Below are 24,615 nucleotides of genomic sequence, written 5' to 3'. Positions count from 1 at the left end.
ATCCGAAGCTCCGATCCCTGCCGTCGTCCATCCGCATTCCATTCCATCGGCATTTCTCCCCAAGTGCCGCGTCCGTCCTCGGGGCCCTTAACAACGAAAACTCTCCTTCTCGGAAACGACGGCGCTGGCCCTTTAAGAAAAACTTCCCTTCTCCTTCTTTCTCTCCCGCCACACGACGTGCTTCGCTATAAGCCCGGAGCCAATCGGCTGGCAGGAAGGGCGGAGCGAATGGAAGGCGGGAAGCCGGAGGAGGCGGGGTGGGGTGGGGGAGCTGGAGTCGTTAGCATTGTTTGAAGTTCAGCGTCGCGCGCGGGAAAAAAAGGGAGTGAAAGGCAGAAGAAGAAGCCGAAGAAGCAGCCGCGGTCGCTTAACTGCCGAGCGGAAGAAGGACGCTGCGGTCGATCGGCGTGGCGCGAGTTCGAGTCCCACCCGTCCGCAACAGCCACCGGCAGGCGGCGGCCCGGAGACCTCGCTCTCGCTTGGCTCTTGCGGACCACCGCCTCTCCCTTCCTGCTCTTAGTGCCGGCGAGGATCTTTTGGGCAAACTGGGATCCTTCCCCAACCCGCGTCTCCTCCGATGGAGAACTTCCAGAAAGTGGAGAAGATCGGGGAAGGCACCTACGGCGTGGTCTATAAAGCCAAGAACAAAGTCACCGGCGAGGTGGTCGCGCTGAAAAAAATCCGCCTGGACACGTGAGTGAAAGACCTTTCCTCTCTCTCCTCACCCCCACCTCCATTCCAAACTTTCCCTCTCCCCACCTTTCACACGTGCACGCGAATACACGCAACTAGAAGAGGGATCGTTTCTCCCGCTTAAGGGAGAGAGCGCAAGCCCGGAGCCTCGCTCTGCTTTTTTGGGGAAGGAAGTCTCTAGATTTGGGACGGTGGTCGAGGAGCAAAGGGTGCGGAAGGAAAAAGAAAAAGGGGAGACTCGTAATCTGGCGGCTCGGCTGCTCCTCCTCCTCCTTCGCCAGTAAGGGATCAGGGGTCTCCAACCTTGGCCACTTTAAGCCTGGGTACTTCAATTCCCAGAATTCCCTAGCCAGCATTGCCATTAAGGGTACCTTAGATCAGGGGTCTCCAACCTTGGCCACTTTAAGCCTGGGTACTTAAAGGGAAAAGCTGGCCGGGGAATTCTGGGAGTTGAAGTACCCAGGCTTAAAGTGGCCACGGTTGGAGACCCCTCCCTTTATAGATTGAAGGGTTGGTTCAGAGGAGGGAGCCTTTTGCTTTCCTCTCTTCTTGATCCAAATGTTTCCGGAAATTTTATCAAGACTAAAAGGAGACAGGCAGTGTCTGGTCACCTCTGCCGCTCCTCTTTATCTCGGTTTTTAATAAGGAGCTAAGTTTACCTGCCTGCAAACGCTCCTTAGCCCCAAGCAGAGCATGAGCTCTCTCTCTCTTTCTGTCTCTCTCTTTCGCCACGTAGGTAGTAGCTGGCGAAATGCAGATCGTATGCAGGATGATGGCCCCCGGGCTGGGAGAGCTCCCCAAGAAAGAGGGAGCGATGGAGTTGGAATAGCTAGGCAGCTTGCTGTACAGGTTCCTGTAGTTATTGTAATTATTTCATGGCATGACCGGTTGAGATTGGAGCTAAGGTGAATCGAAAAAAGTTAGAAGGGTGCTGCTGGCAGCAAGAGAATCTTGTGTGACCCACACTTTAAAAATGTCCTTTTGCTATGAAAATTAACACAAATAGATATCTCTTCTGGGTGCTGTAGAATACCCAGCTAACTTATTGGATTCGGTTAATAATGCTAAGTCTTGAGTAAGTCCTTTTCCCTTTGTTTTGTTTGGGCACGCGTTTATTACAGTGGTTCCCAAACTCTTTCAGTCCACCGCCCCCTTGGTGCTACAAATTCATCCTCCGTGCCCCCCACCCAGGGGTGGGATTCAAATTTCTGTGGGTGTGGCCTAATTTGAGGGTGTGGCTTGCTGGTCACGTGACAGGGTAGGTGTGGTTTGGTGGTCATGGGTGGGCGTGGCCAGGGGACTGACAAACCAAATACAAGTGGTTCTCACTTAATGGCCGGTTGTTTAGCAAGTGTTCTAATTTATGACTGGCCTCCCCAGAGATACTTGACCTGTTTTTGGAGTTTTGACAGCCATGCACACACATACACGTGACACACTCCCTTCTAACCCTGCTGGAGCAGGTCATTGGACTAGAATCGGCAAAGCATCTCTTATTAGATTCTAGCAGTGAATAAAATCTAATCAGAGATGCTTTGCCGATTCTTGTTGATTTGTTTTAATTGTATCTCATTATTTTATGTTGCTGAATTCCATTGACATGTGTGTCCCTCCTTGTGCACAACCTAGAAGCTTTTGTGATTTTTTGCAGCAAAAATTACTGACCTCTGGCTTTGCTCTACTTTTCAAATGTGCTGGCACTGCTGCGTTCTAGGTACCGGCCCCGCAGGTCCACCCCATTGAGCCCACTGCATTGGAGGGACCTGCCCAAGCAAGTCAAGTCAATGGGGTGAGCCTGAGAGAGAGAAAGAAAAGAGAGAGAGAGAGGAAGAAAAGAAAGAGAAAGGGGAAAGAAAGAAAAAGGGACACAGAAAGAGGGTGATGGTGGAAGGAAGGGACAGAAAGAAAATGAAATAAAGGAGGGAGGGAGGAGAAAGATAATGAGATATCTATTCAAGTCCAATCACTTGCTCCAGCAGGGTTAGAAGGGTGTGTGTGTGTGTGTGTGTGTGTGTGTGTGTGTGTGTGTGTGTTCTCCTTGTAATTTACCAGTACATTTTGGTTTTGCCTTCTTCAGAATTGGCACTGTAATACATTGGGGAAAAGTATTTTTTAGGGTGGAGATCTGGTCCAATGGATCCTGTTTAAAGCCTCAACAAAATGTGAGAGCTTCCTGATAGTCTTGACCATGTTTTGTCCACAAAACCTTTAATAGAAGCCAAAGAGGTTTCAATGTGCTGGCAAAGATGTTTCAGTGTGGAAAAGGGCCTCTCTCTAAACTAGGCCTCATTTCAATCAGATGCATCAGCCTCTCTCTCTCTCTCTCTCTCCCTCTCTCTCTCTCTCTCTCTCTCTCTGATAGATGGATGGATGGATAGAGAGACAGGTAGGTAGGCAGATAGATTGGTAGGTAGATAGGTACACAGGCAGGCAGACCTTTTGGATGAATATATAGGTAGGTAAGTAGATTGGTAGATAGGTAGGTAGACAGACAGAAAGGCAGGCAGACATTTTGGATGGATAGATAGATGGATAGATTGATTGATCGATCTATATTGGTAGTAGGTAGGTAAACAGACAGGCAGACCTTTTGGATGGATGTATGTATGTATGGACGGACAGACTGACAGAAAGAATGCGACAGCAGTGGCACTTTGGGAAAGTAGAGCAAAGCCGGGGTGGGAATTGAAGTCCACACAAGTTGCCAAGGTTGAGAAACACGGGCTGAATATATCAACCCAGCCATTCTGGTTTAGAGTTTAGCATGCTGTTTGATTCCGGGTTAGTCAATGAATAAACCATGGCTAAGCTCTTCCTGCTCCTTAATGCAGCTGCCCCTCTGCCCGTTCTCCAGTCCCCTTTGGCATCCAATTTTGCAATGCCAACCTCCCCGGGGCAGCGATGCAGCCGACCTCACTCTCTTTGCTTCCACCCAAGGTCCACTTCCATCGGGCCAAGCAAGGGGAGGTATTCTGCACACGCTCAGAGACTCCCAACTTCAGTGAAGCGTTCCGCCCATCTTTATACTCCACCTGGGAGGAGGAAGGCGTGTGGAAGCAGCCCAGACCAGCGGAGGTGGAGGGAATGATCGCTTGGAAACTAAGCAAGCAAGCGCAGGGCTCAGTCAGAAGAACCAGGCTGCAGAGGGAGGCTAGGTTCTAGGTCCGGGGCGGCCACGTAGAACCAAACTGAACCAAGCCGCGCACCTTGGAGAGCCGCAGCTGCACCCACCCGCATCCTGCACGCAAGCCCAGCTGGCTGGAGAGTCGGAGGCAGGGTGGGCGCTGCACGCTCCCTTGTTCTCCGGGGAAGGGGACCTTAACACCGGACCACCCACTCCTTTCACTGCACACCTTGGGAGGGTTTTGCTTTCGGGCCTTCTGGCGTGCCTCCGCCACTTCCACCGGAGAGGGCAGCCTGCAAGCTTAAGGTGCCCTCTTTCTACCACCTCTCCCCTCCCCCCTCCCATGCTTGGCAAGGCTCACTGCGCGCGGGTTCCACATTTGAGGCGCCGGCTATGAAGTGATGAAACAGTCCATGGGCTGCGTGGCCAGCAGTCAGTGAGCCTGCGGGGCTGGCACCTTGAATGCCCCCCTGCCATGTCTTAGCGCCCCCCCTGCCAGCCCCCTTGCCTCTTACCACCCCTGTAAGGCATCCCACCGCCTCCCAGGGGGCAGTACCGCCCACTTTGGGAACCACTGGTTTATTAGATATCTCCCCTTTTTTATCTACTAGAAGCTGAAGGTGGTATACATGTACTTGTTAATTTCTTTCCTCCAGCTTCATGTTTTCACACTAGTTCTGTGAGTAAGTGAAAATGATTTGGGGGATATTTATATTCTGGAGTTTCCCAGGTCTTGTCCCTGTAAAGCTGATAGTTGGATTTGAAGGCCAGCTTGATGTGTGAACCCAGACATTAGAGGATACAAAGTCAAATATACCAAATATTCATACAGGATAATAAGGAAGTCTCAGCATATCCTATTTAATCTGCATTAGTAATGTATTATTCCACTTGCATTGAGCAATCATCTGTTATGCGCTTTTTCACCTACAACTTCTGATGCTTGGTTGTCTATCTCAGCATCTCAAGTAGTCAATTTAGTTGGCTAAATTCACTCTAGTTTTATCTCCTCTCCTTAATTTGATTGTTTTCTTTGCTTTCAGGGAGACAGAAGGAGTTCCCAGTACTGCCATCCGAGAGATTTCACTCTTAAAGGAATTGAACCATCCCAACATAGTCAAGTAAGTATGTGGAAACCAGAAAGAGATGATCTGGAGAATAATAAATAGAATACTATTTTTGGTGGGTCGTCAGGCCATTTACCCAACCACTGTAATTGTTGTACAATTAAGGTGTTGTACAATTAAGCTGTAATTGTTGTACAATTAAGGTGTACAGTGACCACTGTTCAATTTTCTAGCTAAATGGTTGGTAAACAGCGGCCACTGTTCAGTTCTCCAGTTAAATTGGGAGGAGGCGTTTTTGTGGGCTAATATCTGACAGCAACTGAACTGGGAAATGGTTGCTTCAAAGAAGGTTTTGCAGTAAACTGGAAGTTACACACTTCCATGTTCCTTATTTTATTTAGGCTAAATTTAGAAACATGGGCAACTTGAATATAATTTATATAATGGCACTGAGCTTATAAAAAAAAAATTTTTTTTGATACAGTTTTCTCATCAATATCCAAAATTTCTTGTTTGTCTTTTACTTCCTATCCCTTCCTTGACTCCCCAGATTGTTGGATGTGATCCACACTGAGAACAAACTCTATTTGGTCTTTGAGTTCTTACATCAAGATCTAAAGAAATTCATGGATTCTTCCACTTCCATCAGTGGTGTAGAGCTACCTCTTATCAAGGTAAGCCAGGCAGAGCATGTATGCAGAAAAACCAACACCACAACTACCTATTCTGGGTTCACAGGTAGACTGGGTACATTTCTTTTTGTTTGACAAAAGAACTGCAGGAGCGCTGCCAGCCAAGGATTTTGAAGGGAATTTTGTGCCTTCAGTGGACATGCGCTTCAATGTAGAAGCTTCTTAATAAACAATGTGTGCAGCCAGAGTGGCTTCGCTCTTAAATACTGCTGAGTTGACTAAAATCTTATATAGACCAAAATGAAATTATATAGTTCTGCTAAATGTTCAGTGTGTTTCCTTTTTTTTTTTATGTGGTAAAAAACAAAGCACAAGACCCTCTACTTTGGGTTACCAAATGGGCATTGGAAACAGTAGTCTCAACAGTATAGCCGATCCTGGCTTGTCCTTAAGGCAGACAGATAGACAGACTATGGCCTTATAGATGGAAGAATCTGGTAGGCACAGTTCTTCATAAAGTGGCACACAGCATGTTGAATTAGACATGCCCCCACAGGTCTTTTGGATATGATCAGAGTCAAATCCGCTTCATCTCTTTACCTAATTTCATCAGATCCAAACTGATGCTCCCTGCACCAGACAGAGGCCCCTTGCAGTCTCATCAAATCAAAGAAGAAGAAGAAAGCTTCCTTAACCAGCTAAAGGGAATTGCAGCAAATTTGCCAATCTTCCATCCATCAGATGATAACCTCAGCATTCCATGTCTTTTACAATGGACCTTCTCAGCTATGCTGCCTTCCTCTCAATGGCCCATTTTGCCTAACAATAGAATTCACCCCAGGTACACTGATAAGGACCTGCCTAGCTTCCCCAAACTGGCCACAGCCATTCAGCTCTCAAGGACGGCGTCACAGCCTTCAACTTATAAAAATATTTGCTTTTCTGTTGTTTGCAGTTCCTCTCTTTCTTATAACACAGGAACTCAAGGATACTTTCAGTAAACATGTTCTTTTCAATATTGTGATCTTTCAGACCGAATCCATTAAGACCAGAACATATTTGTTTTTCTTACATTGGATTTGTCAATTTATATTCTGTCATTTAGCCCTCTTATGTTCCAAATTGCACCCCTCTCTATAGCAGATGGGCCCGCTTATACAGGGAGTCCTTGACTTACAACAGTTTGTAGTGACCAAAGTTATAACGGCACTGAAAAAAGTGACTTATGACCATTTTTCATACTTGCAACCATTGTAGCATCCCCCATGGTCACGAGATTTATGTTCAGATGCTTGACACAACTGGTTTGTATTTAGGACGGTTGCAATGTCACAGAATCATGTGTTCACCTTTTGAGACCTAAATTTCTCAGGTAACAACATAACTTTTGGGCTCAATTGTGATCATAAGTTGAGGACTACCTGTACTGACTTAAGGACTCATGGTCAACCAAGGTTTTAGTAGAGAAGGGGTGGATTAGATTCCAATCATAACCACACCATGTTACATGCAACATTCTCCATTATTGGTAAGGACAGTGCTAGTTAGTTTTGGTCAATAGGCTCCCAAGCACAACCGAAACCTAATTTTTTTTTTGAAGCTTGTTTATGTTTTTCCTAGAGTTATCTGTTCCAGCTGCTGCAGGGCCTGGCCTTTTGCCATTCCCATCGTGTCCTCCACCGAGATCTGAAGCCACAGAACCTCCTCATCAACGCAGAAGGAGCAATAAAACTTGCTGACTTTGGGCTTGCACGTGCATTTGGTGTGCCAGTGAGAACCTACACGCATGAGGTGAGCAATTTGTTTTTCCTCCACTTTGGCATTCGCTGTACTATACATACAGTCCTTGACTTAATAGTGGCAATTGGGACTGGAATTTCCATCGCTAAGCAATGTGATTGTAAAGCTCGGGGAAGGCACACAAGGACGCACAAGTTGGGGACGGTGCGCAAGGGAGATGTGACAAGGGGGCGCATGAGTGGCCAGTGCAAACCTGGAGGGCGGGGAGACTTACCCCAACAGCTTGCAACGTTTTCTATCATTGACTTTTTCGAAAAGGTTGCAAATGGCAACCACTTGATTGTGAGGTGCTCAGGGGTGGGATTCTACCGGTTGGAGCAAACCGGATGTTAAAGTTACAGCTGGTTCGCCGAACCAGTATTTCAAATGACCGGCTGACCCCACCCCTTCTAGGAGTCTCCATGCAGCCCATTTTCGATGGAGGTAAGTGCAGGGTCTGCGCGGCCTTCTGGAAGTCCGGAAACAGGCCTGTTTCCAGCTTCTGGAAGGCCTCCAGAGGCCAGGGGAGGCTGTTTTCACTCTCCCAGAGGACCAGGGGAAGCTTCTAGAGCCTTGGGAGGACAAAAGCGGCTTGCCCCGGGCTCTGGAAGCCCACCAGGAGCCGGAAACAGGAAGTTCCAATAGGCCATGCCCACCCAACAACCGGGCAGCAAACTGGTTGCTGGGATTTTTGAAACCCGCCCTTGGAGGTGCTTCAGCTAGTTGTAAGTGCATACTGGTTGTTGTGTGCTCCCAAATTGTGATTACTTGACTGCAAGGGTGCTGGGATAGAAGGAAGTCTGAGGACTGTTCATAATCACCATTCGTTCAGCACCATGACTTTGAATGGTCATAAGTCAAGGACTACCTGTAGTCTGATTGGTTGATTGGAAAATGCTGATTTTCACATTATAACAACATACTGGCTCTTCTCTTTCTCTTTTATATTTTGTATTAAATATGATTTATCAATTACATGCCATCAAGGTGGGATTAACATTTAGGGACCTTCTATGATCTGGCCTGGTGCACCCATTGCTACTATCATTGAGTCCATTGAACTTGCAGTTTCTCTTTCCTTCCCCCCTTTTCCAGGCTTCTCTCGGGGGCTCAGTCTTGTCCAGAATATAATATGAACCTGATCAATTTGTGCTTTGAATGAAAAATCTGGATTGATTTGTTTTATAATCCATTTTTGTCTTGGCTTTCGCTCTAGGTGTACACATATAAACATATGTGGACTTGAGGCTGAGTAGCATTAGGGAAACAATTTCTTTAATATCCCGCTGCTCAGGAACATGGCCCAAATTTATTTCCTTCAGATTTCCCTCCATGTTGATGTCACATAACTTACTTGCGTTCCAGCTGAAAGTGACTGTTTTCAAAGAGGCTTATGTAGAAATGCAGTTACTGCATTACTTTCTCAGAGTACAGTTTTGTATTATGTGTCTTTGTTGCTATAGCTCATTCCCATGCTCTGTTCAAAACATCGACTGAAATTATTATTTTAATCAAAACAGATAGCCTAAAGGGCTAAAGTTTGGAATATTTTACTAATATTTTTTCTTGTCAGCAGTGAGATTGCATTCTCTGTTGTTGTAGGCCAGGATAGGACAACCACTTTTTAGCTGGAGTCAAAAGCAGGGAAAGAGAAAAAAAACCAAGAGATTTTCACATTAAAGCAAACTTATATATATTAAAGTTTAACCCTTTAAGCTTTTGATTGCACTCTTTGTTGCTGACTTTTAGCAGTAACTGCAATGGGAAGTCCAGGATCCACCAAAAAAAAAAAAAATTTCAGAAGGGGCACACATGTATAGGTAATCCTCGACTTACAACCACAATTGAGCCCAAAATTTATGTTGCTAAGTGAAACAGCTGTTAAGTTAGTTTTTCCCTGTTTTACGACCTTTCTTGCCACAAATGTTAAGTGAATCACTGTGGTTGTTAAATGTAACACAGTTGTTAAGTGACTCTGGCTTCCCCATTGACTTGGCTTGTCAGAAGGTCACAAAAAGTGATCGACGCTGCAACCATCATACATAGGAGCCAGTTTTCAAGTGTCTGAATTTTGATTACGTGACCATGGGGATGCTGCAACAGTCATAAGTGTGAAAAATGGTAATTCGTCAGGGCCACTGTAACTTTGAATAGTCACGAAACAAACGGTTGTAAGTCGAGGACTATCTGTACTACAGGAATCCTGCCCATACCCTTTACAGAAGATGGGTAGTATATACTCCTGTCTGGGATGGTTGTCCTCTCCACTGAGCACACAGCTTTGGCATGGGGCAAAGGGACAGCTGCCTAGCCAGCCAGATCAGCCAAGTCAATCCTGGCAATCAGTGGGGTGGCAGATGTCATAGCCAGAAAGCCCTTGCGTCCATTTTATTGGTGGATGGCCGAAATTATCTACTCATATAATGGTTGCAGTTGGAGGCCTCACGGTAAAGACCATTTGGCTCAACGTGCCCTCATAAGAAGCCCTACCTGGCTTTGTTTTCTGATATATGGTCAAATCTGTTCATTCTAAAGGTGCTTGGCTCTCTTACACAGCTAATAACCATTTAAAATACTTGTATTCTATTTTAAAACTGGGGTCTGGAGATTAAAAGTTTGGACTTGCCAAGCCAGACTTAAATGGAAGTTGGTGTCAACAATGATTAAACAAACTTGCTTTTTAGGTAAGGGGAAAGGAAAAAGTATTTCAGAAATCATTTCTGAATTTGGCTATCAGGGGTAATCTGGGAAATGATGCTGAGGATATTCTTGTGACCATATAAACTCATGTGATTAATGGTAATGCAACATTTTCTTGTTCATTAAGCTCTGTGGTATGTAAATAGGATACAATAACTCAGGAATCCCCCTTTTTTTCCTTAGCTTCTGAATGAAGCTTTGGAAGCTGGCTTACTGGTGCCTCTGGCTTGGTATCTCTTCCCTAGAAGGACCAATAATTGAATGTAGCCTCTTCTGTATGTGAGTCATGTGGTGAACTATTGAAAAGTGACTCCAGCCCATATAATAGCTCTCCATGTGAATTAATTTGGTGGTGGTATATGATGCGTTTACAAAAAAAATGGAAGGACAGGGCTTGTGAAGCAGAGAACTGGTGGGAAGTGTTATTTAATTGTATGGGTTTTATATCTTACCTAGGTGGTGACTCTTTGGTATCGAGCTCCAGAGATTCTCCTTGGCTGCAAATACTACTCAACAGCAGTGGATATATGGAGCCTTGGATGCATCTTTGCAGAGATGGTACGTCTTTTGGAAATGACAGTGGGATGAAGCAGCAAATTGGGCTTGAAAGGCATTTGATTGGCAGGAGCCAGAAAATCTGCCTTGTGATGCTAAGGTCTCGAGGTTATGGTACGAATGTAGGTAACTATGCCACTGCAGGCTCAAACGTTTGAAAAAGTTTGTCGCTCCTTAAGGAAAGCTTTATTGCTGTAAAACACACACTCATTCATTTCTGTGTGTGCAACATGAGTAGGTCAGCCCAATAAAAGCCTGCTGACAGGATCAGTTGACTTCTGAGGACTGAATTGGGCTTTGGAGAGAACTACTTCCCTGCTAGGGGCAATTTGTGCTTTAAGAATGGAGAATTGGGTCATACATTGAGCATGTGCTGCGGGTTGCTCATCTGCTGAATGATGGGAATGAAGGAAGGGGCCAGATTCCTTCCGTCTATCTTAATGATGGTCAGTGTTGACGCACAATCCAAATATCTTCATATGTGGGGCGTTCAGCTCTATAGGGAAGGTCCATCATAATGAAAATTACATTTTTAATATCCTGTTTGCATAATATTTTTATAAGTATATCAAACAGCCAATGAAACAGAATAAAATCACTGAGTAATAAAAGGACACGGTTGAAACATTACATCAAAACAATTACGCTAGCGAAGCCTACTATGTTGTGGTTTTGACACTTTGTTCTTCTGCCAAATAGTTAACCCGTAGAGCTCTCTTCCCTGGAGACTCAGAAATCGACCAACTATTTCGCATCTTCCGCACACTGGGCACCCCGGATGAGATCGTGTGGCCGGGAGTCACCTCTATGCCTGACTATAAATCCAGTTTTCCCAAGTGGGCCCGGCAGGACTTTAGCAAAGTAGTACCACCATTGGATGAAGAAGGCAGAAAACTTCTAGCAGTGAGTTTTATGTAGAGAAAAAGGATTTTGAACTATAGCGTGTGGTTAACATACTAAACTAAGAAAAGTTATAGGTACTTTAAGGAGCATCTGACAGCAACTGGCAATGGCACTCGTGCCAAATCAAAAGCTCCATTATTGATTTGTGCTATATATAATGTTGGTATTTATAATCAAATTCCTATTCAGAGTTTGCTGTGCCTCCATGTTTTCTTCTGCTGTCCTGCTTTAAAAGATTGAATCATGTCAGTGTAGGACTTGTGAGCTCTATGCATGGCTTTATCCACTTGCAAGAAAAATGGTTTGGGTCTTAGTTTTGAGTAACTCTCCTCACAATCCTTTAGGGGACAAACTAATGTCAACAGTTTTAGTCTCTAGATTTTGATTCTTGTCATTAACTTGATTAAGACTATAACACATAGCACTAACTTGAGCAAGGTAGTGAAGTGAGAGTTGGGAAGTGCAAACCACTTCCAACATTTTGAGTATATTATAGTGCATAAGACTAATGAAACTTGCACTCTTCTTCCTTCCCCTTTAGCTAATGCTGCATTATGATCCCAACAAGAGAATCTCAGCCAAGACTGCTCTCAATCATCCCTTCTTTCGAGATGTCACAAAAGCTTTGCCACACCTCCGCTTGTGAAATGGAAAAGAAGCCACACAGAGTTGCCGCAGTGCAAACTCTGCAACATGTCTTTTCCTCCGGCAGCCTTTGGTTGTTTGCACTTAACTTTTCAACTTAACCCCGCAGAGAACACTGGTGGTCCAATTGAGGCACAGCCTACACGTTTAGGATTTTATTCCTGAACTCACCTTTAAAGCACTAAGCTGAGCTTGAGGATTCTCTGGTTCCAAGCTGCCTTGTGAAGAGAGAAGGGTCTCCAAAGCTACCAGCTCCAAGGATTCAACTTGCTTGAGAAGCACCCCTTTCATTCTTCACGTGTTTTATCTCACCACCCCCACCCCAAATGAGTTCCATGCCTTCCTTCTTGGTGACTTCTTCAAAATAAGGCATTCTGTATTGGCTTACTCTCCAGCTCTTGACGTCTTGGGAACAAGTACAGTGTAGACACTTCTCTTTCCTTCAGGTGTAGAAGGGACTTTTATGAGAGGGCTAAGGGACTTTGGCAACATCTTTAACGGCGTTTTCATCAGTGATGTTGGTCAGTTTAACCCACTAATTAAAACAACCCCGGAGAGAGGCGATTGCTGAAGCTGGTGGTACAGTATGCCTTGTTAATTATTTAAACGCTGGCTGCATCACTAAGGTCTTTTTGACAACTGATATGCAGAGTAATCTTTATCCACCCAGTATTGTATTATATCCCTGTTTCCTTATTCTGTGTCACTGAATTTGCAGCCAATTAATGCCTTATGTTTGGCAATTATGGATTGTCATTCCAATACTGTCCTACAGTCAGGAAAGTTTCAAATGTCAGTTCTGATGGGTTGGCCTTACATCCCTGGCTTTAAGTAACGTATCTTGCAAATATGGATGCTTAAATTATACGTGAGCTTTGAAATGCATATCTAATTATTGTCTCCTATAATCTTCAGCCATACATCTCAAGCCAAATATAAGTCTTAAACTCAGCTAGAGAATTCACATCAGCAAACTTTTCTGGCGAGGTCTGAGGAGCCGGAAATACCAATGTCTACATCTTTGTTTCACCCTGTTTTGGAGGGAACTGGATTGTTCAAGTTAACATCAGTTGAATGTCATCTAAGTTCTGATTTAAAAAAAAATAATAGTCTGAACTAAAAATCATGATTGGTTTCTGGTGAATGCCATGTGGAGATGAAGTATTATAAAAGTTTCATATTGAGAAATTTTAAAGACCATTTAGATTTGCTAAATAGTAGAACGCTTTCCTGTAGAATTCAGGATTTTATTTCAAAATAAGGCAATGTGAAGTACCTAAAGCCTGTCTCTAGCATGCAGCAATAACTTAAATCTGATTTTGAAATAACTCCAACTTGCACACTTAACTCGATCAGTTGTATGATACGCCTTAAATATGAGGCTTCACAGTAAAGCTATGTGGTATTTGTTTTTCTGAAAGGCTTATTTTTTTTATCAAAAGCATGTATGCTAGGGTAATGCTCAATTGTAGAAATGAAACATGTATTTTAAGATGGCGAGGACTGTACTTTCCTCAATGTGGGGAAACTTCTCATTCATCCTAAGTCATAATTCTTACTGTCTTCACTCAGATGAAAAAAAAACAAACATTGTTTCAGATATGGAGACTTTTCTGAAAGTTGGTTATTTCAGGACCTCTTGAATTAAACTGGACATTCTTACATGACGTTGCTTAGTGTAATAATACAGAAATACCAAGATGTTATTCGTGCCACTATTCACAAGCAGTATTTGGAACCATGGTATTCTTTCCCTTCATTTTTGGACTGGAAATATATATATATTTATACAGCTATTCATTTTAAAAAGATTTCTGGATTTGTTAGTCTAAGCACCTTGACATTTTTGTAATATCTTTTAAAGAAAATTAGTTTTCTTAGCTCTTTGTAAGACAAATGTTACTAAATACAGTACTGTGAAATCAGTTTCTAAATCATTAAATACTAGGAATTTTAACACATGGCTTTCTTTTCATCAAAGCAAAGATACTCATCAGTTTTCATTGAATTCAAGGATTTGGTAGATGAAAATATAAATTGTCTAGCAGTTAAAAGCAATGCTTTGATTTCAGAATCTTTTTACAAACTTAGAAATGATTGTGGACCTCGAAGAGTTTTGGAATTATCTTATTTGATCTCCAAAATTATTTTGACTTTGCAACCCTTTGAACGAGTCTTGGGGATTCCAAGGGATCCGATTCTAATGTGTTGAGAATCACTGGCCTACGTTTCCCACTTGTATCTGAATACATCTGAATACACATCAAGACTTTATTGTGAAACATAAAAGATGTAATTACATGTAGTCCTTGACTTATAATCAGCCACTTAGTGACTGAAGTTATAATGGACTCCTCTAAAAGGTATTTATGGCTCAATTTTGCAACTGCTTGCACCTGTGCCAACCCCTGCCTGTGTGTATGGTCATGCGATCACATTTTGGGCATTTGGCAACTGATTTGTATTTATGGCTGGCTGCAGTGTCCTGCAATCACATGGCTCCATTTTTTTAAACTTCGTTTTCAGCTTTTATTCTTGGATTCTGACAAAAAAACCCCAACCGTCGCTCATTGGATAAAATGGATTCACCTAATGACTTCTGCATTTACTGCAAAAAAAGGACATTAAATCGAGTGCAATTATGTGGGAACCTGCTTAATGACACCACCTTAACCATGATCCTGGGCTTAATTACAGTCATAAATTGATGACTACCTGTATAGAATTGTCTTGTTACAAATACTTTCAATCAAAGCTTGTCTGATGTTCTCTCTTGCTTACATCCAAGAATATGATTCAGTAGAGGTAGAGAGATCACATTCTTTGCAAATCTCAGGTCTTGAATTCTGTCCAGGAGACTTGTGAAAATGTAAATTGATATGAAGGTGAACTATGAGCTATGAAAATGTGTGGCCTGTAGATCTGCTAATGTACCAATTCATAAGAAGTCTTGGTCTAAATGGCTCCTTTTCTATAGCACTATTGTTCTGAAGACCTCCAACTTTGAGATGATGTCCCAAAGTCAATTATTCACCTACTAAGGCTAATGGTGGATTAGTTATCTGGGTTTCCCTTCACCTATCCCAGCATCTGAACCACAATTTATTTTTTTATTTTATTGCCACCTATTCGCCCATGGCAACTTGAGGCGGCTTACACAATGTAAAATCATTTAAAACAAATATAGATACCACATTATCTGTCTGGTAAATTATGTGAAATCAGGATGATCTGTTGTTTTAAGAGAATAAATTATGTCAAATATTCCAATCACATGATCATCTGAGTTTGAAGAGTCCTGAACAGTTACCACTAACAAAGCTTCACAACAGGTTTGTGGAAGTGAATCAGATCTCAAAAGACATGGACCACAAAATGGGGGCTATGAAAGCTTATTAGGCGCATTTTTTTTGTCAAAAACACTGCTTTCCACCAATCTATATGAAGCATATAAAAGAAGAATGTACAATAGCTTCATTCTTCCCAGGAACGGCAGGCAGTCCCAACAAAAAACACCTAAGAACAATGCATGCAACGTCAAGAATCTAAAAGAATCCTAGGGTAGTGACAGTTCTGCAACCCACTCTTGTGGCATCAGTAGTCACAAGTCCACAATAAGGAACATTGAAGAAGAGTGTGCATCAAGGGATATCTAGAAGAAACCTTGCTCTCCAGAAAGTAGATTGCCATTCATACCAATCTTGTCAAAGGGTGCTTGAATGATCCAGCAGGCAGTTGCATCAATGTTCTGAGGATTGATTAAGTGGAAGATTTTGGTTTTCAGCTGAAGAAAGCAAGCCACCGTGGGACATGATAGTGGGATATTATGGCTTGGAGTTCCTTTGCATCCTTAGATTCTTGTTAAATCTGGTTTAAAGGTTTTTGAGAAGGGACAAAGAAAAAATGAAAACCTTGCAGATTTGAAGGGATTAAAGATTGTTAAAAGTGAAAAGAAGAAATATAAATTTAGTTTATTTCAACAAGGTTAAATAGGTAAGTTGTTCCTGATAACTTATGGACTTTTGCTGACCAGGACCGAAACAAGGACACCTTAAAAGATTTGTCTATAGAGAAGAGTCATGGAAAAAAAACATTTGTTGTATGCACATTTGCTGTATGTTAAGAGAAGGCTGATGATGATGTTACTAAAACTGTTTTTATTTGTGATGAAGGGAAATATTTTTTTTTATTATTTTTCTTTTACTTTATTAGTTCTTATCTTTTTAACTGTAACGTCCCACAGAATCATTTTAAAAAAGGTCCTCCCATCTTATTCGGGTATTCACCTTTTTATTTTTTGACGTAGCAAGAATCGGTATTGCTGACCATTACCGAGAGGCCGTTAGTAGCCCACAGAAGGCTCAGTCTCATTCAGGGGTGTGTGTGGGGACCCTCGATTTATCTTCTCGCTCCCCGACAAAAAGTCTTAGAAGCGGAGATTTGCTCCGCGTCCTTACTCGCGCCTCGACTTCTTTCCCTTTCGACTGAGTTCAACAGGGGCCGTCGGCTCCCTGATACTTTCCTCTCACCCAGGGAGCTGCTTTCTTTTTAATACTATTCGGAGGACTGGCCGGCCCACCGCCTTCCAGGGCCGCACGAAGGCGCCTCGGCAGACTGATCCTCGGAACACCAAGGAATAGTTGACAGGAGGGAGAGCCGGGATGGGACTCCGTCTTTTCTGAGGCGCAGCAGCTCCCGGCTCTACGGCTCTTGCGGGCGTTACTCAAGAAGCACGTCCCGCTGAGACCAGCGAACCTGCGGCGTCAGCAACGAAACTTCCGGCCGACTCAGCTCTGGCCACGCCCCCCACATGATTTCCCGTTCCTAGAATTCCACCTCGCCCGGCCCCAAAGGGGTGGAGGGGTCAAGGTTCACAGGAGTCCCGGAAGTAACTGTTTTTTTCCTCCTTGTGCCATTCAAATTCCTCGTGGCTTCTAATTGGCCTCCGGAGATAGTGCGCTCTCTGATTGGGCAAAGAAAGTTCGGTGCACGTCTACCTACCTTCTTCTCAATTCGGCCTCTCGCTAGGAGGTATGAAGGACATGTGATCTGCGATTGGGCAATATCAGCTACAGAGCGAGCTGTGATTGGATGGCCCCGCCGGACGGCTCCTCCCTTCTTAGGTCACCTTATTTGTTGTTTATGAAACCTCTCGAATCCGCAACCTTTCTACTGGCTGGTTTACTCGTCCATTAAAAGCCCAATTGTCTTTTCTATTGGCTGGAAGCTTTTTAACTCGCCATTCCGCCTCCTTCGCTGCATTGGTGCTTAGAGCTGCTTGCCCGTCCTTCCCTTCGCGGAGTTCCAATTAGCTAGATGAGGCAAGGGTGCGGTTTCCCGTGAGGCGATTGGTCGAGAGGACGTTCTTGCGCCCCAGGTGCCTAGCGGCCATTGGTTTAGAACGCAGTCTGACTCCGCCTTCCGGCACAGAGTTGGGTTTGGTTGAGGTAGTTTGTTTGTGTGCGAAACAGTCGAGGGCCGCGAAGAGGGGGGAGCTAGTGCCGTCTCAGGTACCTATGTGGGGGCTCTTAGGCCGCGCCGGGCTGCCCGGCGGCTTCTCGGGGGATCGTTTTGGCTCCTTCGGAAGTCACTCCCTCAGACCACAGTGGCTTTATTACACGGGGGGGCTACAGGATGGACTTGGGCCCTCCGTCCGGCAGCGGGGGGAGCAAGAGGGGGGGAGTGGGCTTGGCTAGCGAGTCCTTGTGGCTGTGGGGAGAGGCGGCGGACGGCCCAAGAGGTTAATTGGAGGCCCTGGTGGGTCTTGGAGAGGTGGGCCTGTCCCTTTTCCAACCGGCTCCTGACTTGGGAGGGATGGATACGCGCCACACGGAGGGAGGTGGCCTGGAGAAGCCAGAAGTGGGGCGAAGCGAAAGGCCTCTTGACATCCAGGGCAGCTGGACGGTGCCGAGCCAGGGTGGGGGTGAAGGACATCGGTTAACGCTAGAATGGGGCTAGGAGGGCGAGTTTGAAGCGGAGTCGCCGGGCCGCAAGCGTTGTAAGGGAACGTCCGCGTCGGAATGGCGACTGTCTCTCTCTCTCCCGGCGATGTTTCTGTCTCTCTCTGTGTGTGGCCTTTCTGACGTAGGGAACCGACCGGGCTGAGTTACGAAGACTTGCTGCTTCGGTGGAAATCCTGGTGGATCGGCATAATAAAACGGGCCCCAGTGAGAAGTTCGGGGGTTTATTAATCGATCCGTAATTGAGATCAACTCTGCGTGAGGAGGGATCGTTCTCGTATACCGTAATCAGCTCGATATGGTTAAGCTTGCCTTGGTTTTAAAAGAGGTTAAGAACTGCTAGTGGGGCGTAAATTGCATACTTAGTCGTTAGTAAAATCTGGTTGGCGTAGGAGGGACCCATCAAAGCTTCCCAGCCTGCCGCCTTGGCGTTAGGAAAGCAGAACTTTGTACTACCGCGATAGCCGGTGAACTTAACAGTTTAGCATTTTGCTGGCTGTTGGAAGATCCGAGCTTGGCTGCCTGGCTTGTTAAAAGCCTTTCTTGCCCCTTCGTCTTTCCGTGTTTTCTTTCTCTTGAAAGATTTATGTCTCCTCATAGCATTGAATTCCCCACACGCTCACATCCCTTCCGTGGGTTTTTTTGATCAATTATGGTTTCTTTCTTAAATGTAAGTCACCTAGGAGGGGCAAATGGTTTTGCCCTTTCAAAGAAGAGTTACCGATTGCATGGTCAGCAGTCACAAGAGTGTCTGTGATTCGGCTTAAATTTATGGTAATAGATAGGCATGTGTGATGCTTTTTACTAATCCTTGTAATTAAGCTCTGAAAGGCATAGTGGGGCTTCGTGGATGTTTTAAGGCTCTTTTCCCTTAAAGTTGTACTCCATTAAAAATGCATTGATGTGGGAAAGCTGCCCAGAAAAGGGGTGGGGGGAGAGGGAAGGAGCTCCGATGGTCCTTATTAAATCAGTATGAGAAGTAGACTTAAGCCAAGATGCAGTGCTTAATGTATCCTACATCCAAAAGATACTATAAGGCTTGGATAGCTGATGGAAATGCATTGATACCAAGCTTAAATGTACAGTATGAAGAATAAGTGAATGAATTTCCATATGTACTTCATTATGGTTTATTTAAGAAATTGTGTTTTCCTAGATTGATTTATCCTGAATCTACACAGGTGTAGAACTGGATCTTATCAAGGACACACTCTTGGAGTTTAGCAGTAAACTTTAGGTTGTTTAATGGTGAGAAACTTCTTTTAATCTTTACAGATTTCTCTAGTTTTATCATTATTGTTCTTGCCCATTGTTGCAACTTTTTTTCTTAAGCAGCTAAGTGATTTTTTTAAACTCTTGATGATATGAGAGTGTTATTGGTATAACTGAGATCAAAGAAAGTATATAAAAATAAAGCATATGTGTTTTACACCTGACTAAAATGATAAGCTAGTGTAGAGGTGCATTGTTATTACTGTGCTTAAAATTGATGGTGAGTGGACTCATGGACCCATATTTTTGGCCAGTACTGTCTTCCATTTTCAGTTTGACTTTACACTTTTTTCTCCATTAAAATTACAATTTTAGAAGTTATATCTAAGATTCTTAGATTACATATTTGGTTTCAATTTTCATCCTTCCATTCCCCTCCTATATTATCTTTAGTTCTTTCTTTGCAAAAAGATTTCAACTGTCTTCCTACTGTCTATAGGTGTACATTTGCTTTTGAGTTCTAAAAATGTCCCATTCCTAGTTTTGCATAATAGTATTCATTACTGATAACAAATCTCTTTCCCATTGTGGAAAATAGTAGTTTTAACATGTCACTTTATATGACATACACCTTGGAATCTAAAATAGAAGCTCTTAACCTTGGAAACACGTTCTACTTTTTTTTTGTTATAAAGGTAAACTGGGTAATTTGCTAATTGTATGCTAATACTGATCACAAGAAAGAAATCAAAAGCTTTAATGGGTTTTACGGTTATGCTTTAAGTGCTATATGTAGTAAGGGAAAGTTATCTTCATAATTTGTTTTTAAGCTTTCTCAGTATAAATCAGGAATTTAGAAACCGAATGCAGAATGAGCTTGGGTCTATATCTTTCCTTACTGATATTAGGAGACTGGGGTTCCTTCTCCTGGTTGGCCTGTATAGTATAATCAGACAACTTCTTGACTTGAAAGTGAAATGCTTTGTCTTAATCTGAGTGAAAAGATAATGATAGTTTTTGTTGGTACGGAGCTCTCTAACTCTCTGGTATTGAGTATATTTTGCAATATTGTAATTCCTGCTAGGATTTAATAACATATTTTCTTTCTTCTTTGTATATTAATCTGTTTTACTTTTTATCCCTTGTCAGCAAAGAGACAACCTAATATTGAATTGGTTTTTAAATAAGATGAGCTCTGTGTACAAGGAGTTCAATGAACCTGAAGTAGCTTTTCTGTTTAGGTCTACAACATGAGTCTGGATAGTGGTTCTCTCTTGATCAGGATATAAGGAAGGAACCTACTTAAAAATAGGTAGGGGCTAATCATTTTAGGACTGTGGTATAACCAGTATTTTGAAAATACTTATTGAAAGCAATGTAAATATTGGAGCAGTTGCAACATTTGCTTGTTGTTATCAGCTCTTCTTGGAAGATGAGGTATTGCTTTTAGGGGTCACTTGCAAAGGTGGAATGTATTTTTATATAGATTCTCTCATACTAACAGAGTCTTAATGTTACAAAGGAGTAGATCCAAATGGGAAAGAGAACCAATTACAGTGGTAGGTTGAATGTCCAAGCAGTTGGAAACAGACTCAGATTCTCTCTAGCTTGTCAAAATTCAACAGTACAGAACTTAAGTGGTAGAAAAAAATGTCTAAGGAACTGCACAGTAATAATTGTATTGAACTGAAGGCCAGTATATTTAATTGGATACTTTTAGTGTTGTCAACTGCAATTTCTTGAAATCAGACATATCCTTTTAAAAAGCTTTTTTATTCCTTTTTAATGTGTAGCATGTATGCTATCAGATCTTTTTATTATCGCTGTGTTTTATGGACATCACCTATATACATGCTATTTGCATATTGTACTACTTACCCATATATGACTCTTACATAATTTTACTAATTGGGCAGGTCAGCGTAGGCAATTAAAGGGGAATTGTGCCTTGGGATGGAGAGGCATATATAATCCTATGCATGGATAAATATTTACAAAGGTGAATGTTCTTGATTTCAGGTAGAAAAGGGTCATTTTTCTTTAGAATAAAAGAAGGGGACATGTTTATACATAGTGGTTTGAAATTAATGACAGTTTGTGTTAGCTAGAGTTCTCCAGAGTGTATTATCTGCTTTAATGCACAGTAAACAGTTGCTTGTCAACCTTGTCAATTCAGCTGAAGATTTAGTGTGAAGATAGGCTACTCCTGTAAACTGAAAAAATATTAAGGTTAATGGTTAGTAGGTACTCTAACAAGATATATTTGCACATATTCAGAACTTTAAAGAATATATTGCAAAGATTGTTAGGAAGTCATTTTTATTTTAGAAATTACTTATATCTGATGGTTCCTTTCATATTGCCACAAATATGCTAACAATCATTGAAATAAAGGGCTTTGGGATGCCTGAGATGAAGGGTCTGAGATAATAACTCAACCACTTTCTGCATCTTATTCTTAAGCTCTAATATACATGGCAAACTTCAGCTTCTCATCTTGCTGTGTTAGTATGTAAAGACTCTCAAGCTAGGACAATGGTTTCATATCTTCTAGGTTTGTCCTTGAATATATGTTGGCATATATACAGTGGAAATATGGCTAGTTGCAATTGTTAAAATGTATGTTTCTGCTTAAAATGGGGAAAAGTTCATCTTCAAAGTCTGTCAGTTATTAGATCTGAAATTAGGAGATTCAGTTACTTATTCTAATCACTTTAGCATGTTTTTGCCTAGCCTTTAGAGAAGCATATATAATAAAACAATATGTGGATTATATTTCTGTAGGACCTCTTTGTGAAAAATTCAATCTTCATTACTTGAACAATGTATTCAATGTACTAAACTTTGCAAAGAGTCCAAGGTTACCAGGGTGGGAATTTCTATGGGAATTGCAGCACAGAGTTTTCCTTACTTAGTATATCTAAAATGTTCTTAGTTTCAGCACCTCAAAACTAGTTTAGCTGTAAATAAAGCTCATAACTTCATACAAAGAAGTAGATTCAATATCTTAGTGGTAGTTAAATGTATTTTCAGAATAGAAGTTATAAAAGGAAGGATTTCTGAAAAGAGAAGACCATTCTGATTTACATTTTAGATTTAGTAGCAACTGGTATCAAGGTAGTAAAAGAAAGAAGATTGACTTTTAACAAATAGATGCACAAATGATTAATCCGTATAACTCATTAATACCGGCCAAAGTAAATGCTTGTCCCATCTTAACTAATGCTCCATATGTAAAAATTCATTACTATCCATGTATCTAGTTTATCACATTATCTTCTGTATCTTTGCTGTTCAAAGGTTAGAGTTTCTTTGCTAAATTTCTTTACTCTGTATCCAAGGAGGGTTTCTTTTCCTGAAGAAAATTGCCTAATATATACAGTTCAGAAAGGGCCTTCACTGGAGCAAGATAGGAAGTGTTAATCTTATTTTTTCCAGTTCTAAATTAGTCAGAAGGAAATACAAGTTGTACAGAAAAACACTGCCAGGTTTTGAATGAGTTGCAGAAAAATCAGAGTGGACTCGTGAACTACTGCTGACAGTAGTGGTTTGCTAAAACAGTGGTTTTGAATTGAAATAATGACACACCACTTCCAGTGTAACAGAAAAAATATAAATCTTGTTTTGACAAATCTCTACAAACTTATATTCAGATTGCTAAACCTGGATTATATATATGAGCGAAATGATAGGTGAGTTGTCTTCATAAAAATGGAATAAAATAATCTTAAGGACAGAATTATTTAGGCATATAAAATTGATGAGTTGAACATTATTCTGGTATTATTATGATAATATTTTCCCAGAAAGTCTGTACAGGAAGTCCAAGGTTAAGAATGTCTATCTTAAAGACAACTCCTTCTTTGAGTCAAACCTCTGAAGCTTCATAATGCTTTCACGAGCGTCATGAAACAGTGCATGCGCTTTTAATAGAGTATAAAGTCTGTTTTCAGTGGTTCATTGGAAGTATCGTGTGGCTTCAGCGATTCATTGGTTCAAGGAAGGAGACTGCTATCCACGATTTTGAGTCAGATTACTTTCCTTTAGAATGGTAAAAGATTGAATTCCAGTGGTTGAATTGGGCCTCTCCTTGCTGGAAGTCTCTCTCCCCTCTAACTCAGTTTTAAGTATGAAATTTAACATTATAAACAACTTTGTTGCTGTACTGTACAACTACAATAACCTATTTCAACTTAAATAACAAATTTGGATTAAAGACGGAGTTAAGGAACAGAACTCGTTCTTAACCCTGGAGGACTGTCTGGAACCTACCCCAATCTTTAAATACTGTTATCTGAAAAAACTTTTATTTCCATGAATTAATTTTAATCACAAGGGAGCAAGGGAAATGATCTAGAACAATTTGTTGTTAACTGAAGCAACTATAATCAAATCTATCATATTTTAAATATTGTATGCTACCTTTCTAGGGAAAACCCATTGGTGGAAGCTCTAAACATAAGAATCTCATGGCTAACAAAGGAGCTATAATCCAAGACTCCAGTTTAGTTCTAACATTGACTATGTAGAATTACAAAATGACTCAAAAATAACATTCTCTGTAAATAATGAAGATACATAATGAATAATGGCTGATGAACATGTCTCCCAAGTCATATGAAACTTAATTCTGGGCTTCTTATTATGCAAGCTTACAAAAACTATTAGTGTGCTTTAGCATTTGGTGGATAAGATAAAATGCTTGGCTTTTCTGTTGCCAGCCATCTTAGATGTATATTATAGGAATCTGCTGTACACCTAATGTAGAGTGAAGAGTGAACTCAGAATCAATTTTACTTATATGAAGAAAACATTTCCAAGGAACTACTAGCTATTTCAGCTTTTCTTCTACATTCAGATGGTTAATCGGCCTTTGGAATTCCATCAAAGAAAAGGGCAGAAATAGACCTGTATCCTACATGATAATTTCTTTATTTGCTTTCTGATTTTTATTTATTAGTGTTACTGGCTTCAGAAGAAAAACTAATGATTTAAACTATAAATTTCCATTTGCCCAGTGATTTTCAAAGATATCAAATGTTTGATTCTCCTTGCTTTTAGTCTCACATTCCTTTTAATTCTGATTGCCAGTGATAAGATTGGTGATGCCACCTGTTGCTGAATTGTCTTTGAATGACGTGCTAATTTCCTGTGTTTCCACACTTTTAGAATCGGGATGATTAATAGCACAAACCACAGAGACTATTTTCGTCTGGTATTAACAGAGAAGGGTGGGATAATTCAGTGTCCAACCAACTTTTGAAAGGTTTTGCTTCCATGATTCAATGTATTTACGCTTCCCTGGATAATACAGAGATACCATAACCCAAGAAGTTGGGTAACTT

General features: G+C 41.9%; 2 protein-coding genes and 1 long non-coding RNA gene across 6 annotated transcripts in view; 2 read left to right on the top strand and 1 right to left on the bottom strand.

The window, feature by feature from the left end:
- The first annotated feature begins 217 nt into the window (after positions 1-217).
- CDK2 (cyclin dependent kinase 2) lies at positions 218-13,506 on the top strand. Its single transcript, XM_026711176.2, has 7 exons — positions 218-693; positions 4,861-4,938; positions 5,435-5,558; positions 7,137-7,307; positions 10,452-10,553; positions 11,250-11,453; positions 11,995-13,506. Exons 1-7 carry the CDS (start codon positions 578-580, stop codon positions 12,097-12,099), a joined length of 900 nt encoding a protein of 299 aa, XP_026566961.1. The 5' UTR covers positions 218-577; the 3' UTR covers positions 12,100-13,506.
- Positions 13,507-15,194: 1,688 nt separating this feature from the next.
- Positions 15,195-17,263, bottom strand: LOC148127047 (uncharacterized). 2 transcript variants are annotated; one of them, XR_015741877.1, is made up of 2 exons: positions 17,100-17,263; positions 15,195-15,965 (listed from the first exon to the last, which is right to left on the bottom strand). It is a non-coding gene; the product is annotated as an uncharacterized LOC148127047 (long non-coding RNA). The 2 variants fall into 2 exon arrangements; XR_015741878.1 differs by lacking the exon at positions 17,100-17,263 and adding an exon at positions 16,556-16,847.
- A 91-nt stretch (positions 17,264-17,354) lies between these two features.
- Positions 17,355-24,615, top strand: part of RAB5B (RAB5B, member RAS oncogene family) — a 30,507-nt gene continuing 23,246 nt past the window's right edge. For 2 of the 3 annotated variants that reach the window (XM_087925091.1, XM_026711177.2), the window contains exon 1: positions 17,557-17,608. The gene's annotated coding sequence lies outside the window, so the exon portion shown is untranslated. Of the gene's footprint in view, positions 17,476-17,556; positions 17,609-24,615 lie in introns of those variants that run through there. The other variant, XM_026711181.2, reaches the window with a different exon arrangement.

Source organism: Pseudonaja textilis, chromosome 2 (assembly GCF_049901715.1).
Source record: "Pseudonaja textilis isolate UNSWEBS1 chromosome 2, rPseTex1.2, whole genome shotgun sequence".
Classification (NCBI taxonomy): domain Eukaryota; kingdom Metazoa; phylum Chordata; class Lepidosauria; order Squamata; family Elapidae; genus Pseudonaja; species Pseudonaja textilis.
This window is presented reverse-complemented; position numbering and strand designations above follow the sequence as displayed.

What these genes read in the sequence shown, in the direction of transcription:
- CDK2 (XM_026711176.2), top strand. Translation starts at nt 578, where the DNA reads ATGGAGAACTTCCAGAAAGTGGAGAAGATCGGGGAAGGCACCTACGGC. An exon ending in AACCATCCCAACATAGTCAA is followed by an intron (nt 4,939 to 5,434) that starts GTAAGTATGTGG and finishes TTGACTCCCCAG; the next exon opens with ATTGTTGGATGTGATCCACA. An exon ending in GATGCATCTTTGCAGAGATG is followed by an intron (nt 10,554 to 11,249) that starts GTACGTCTTTTG and finishes TCTGCCAAATAG; the next exon opens with TTAACCCGTAGAGCTCTCTT.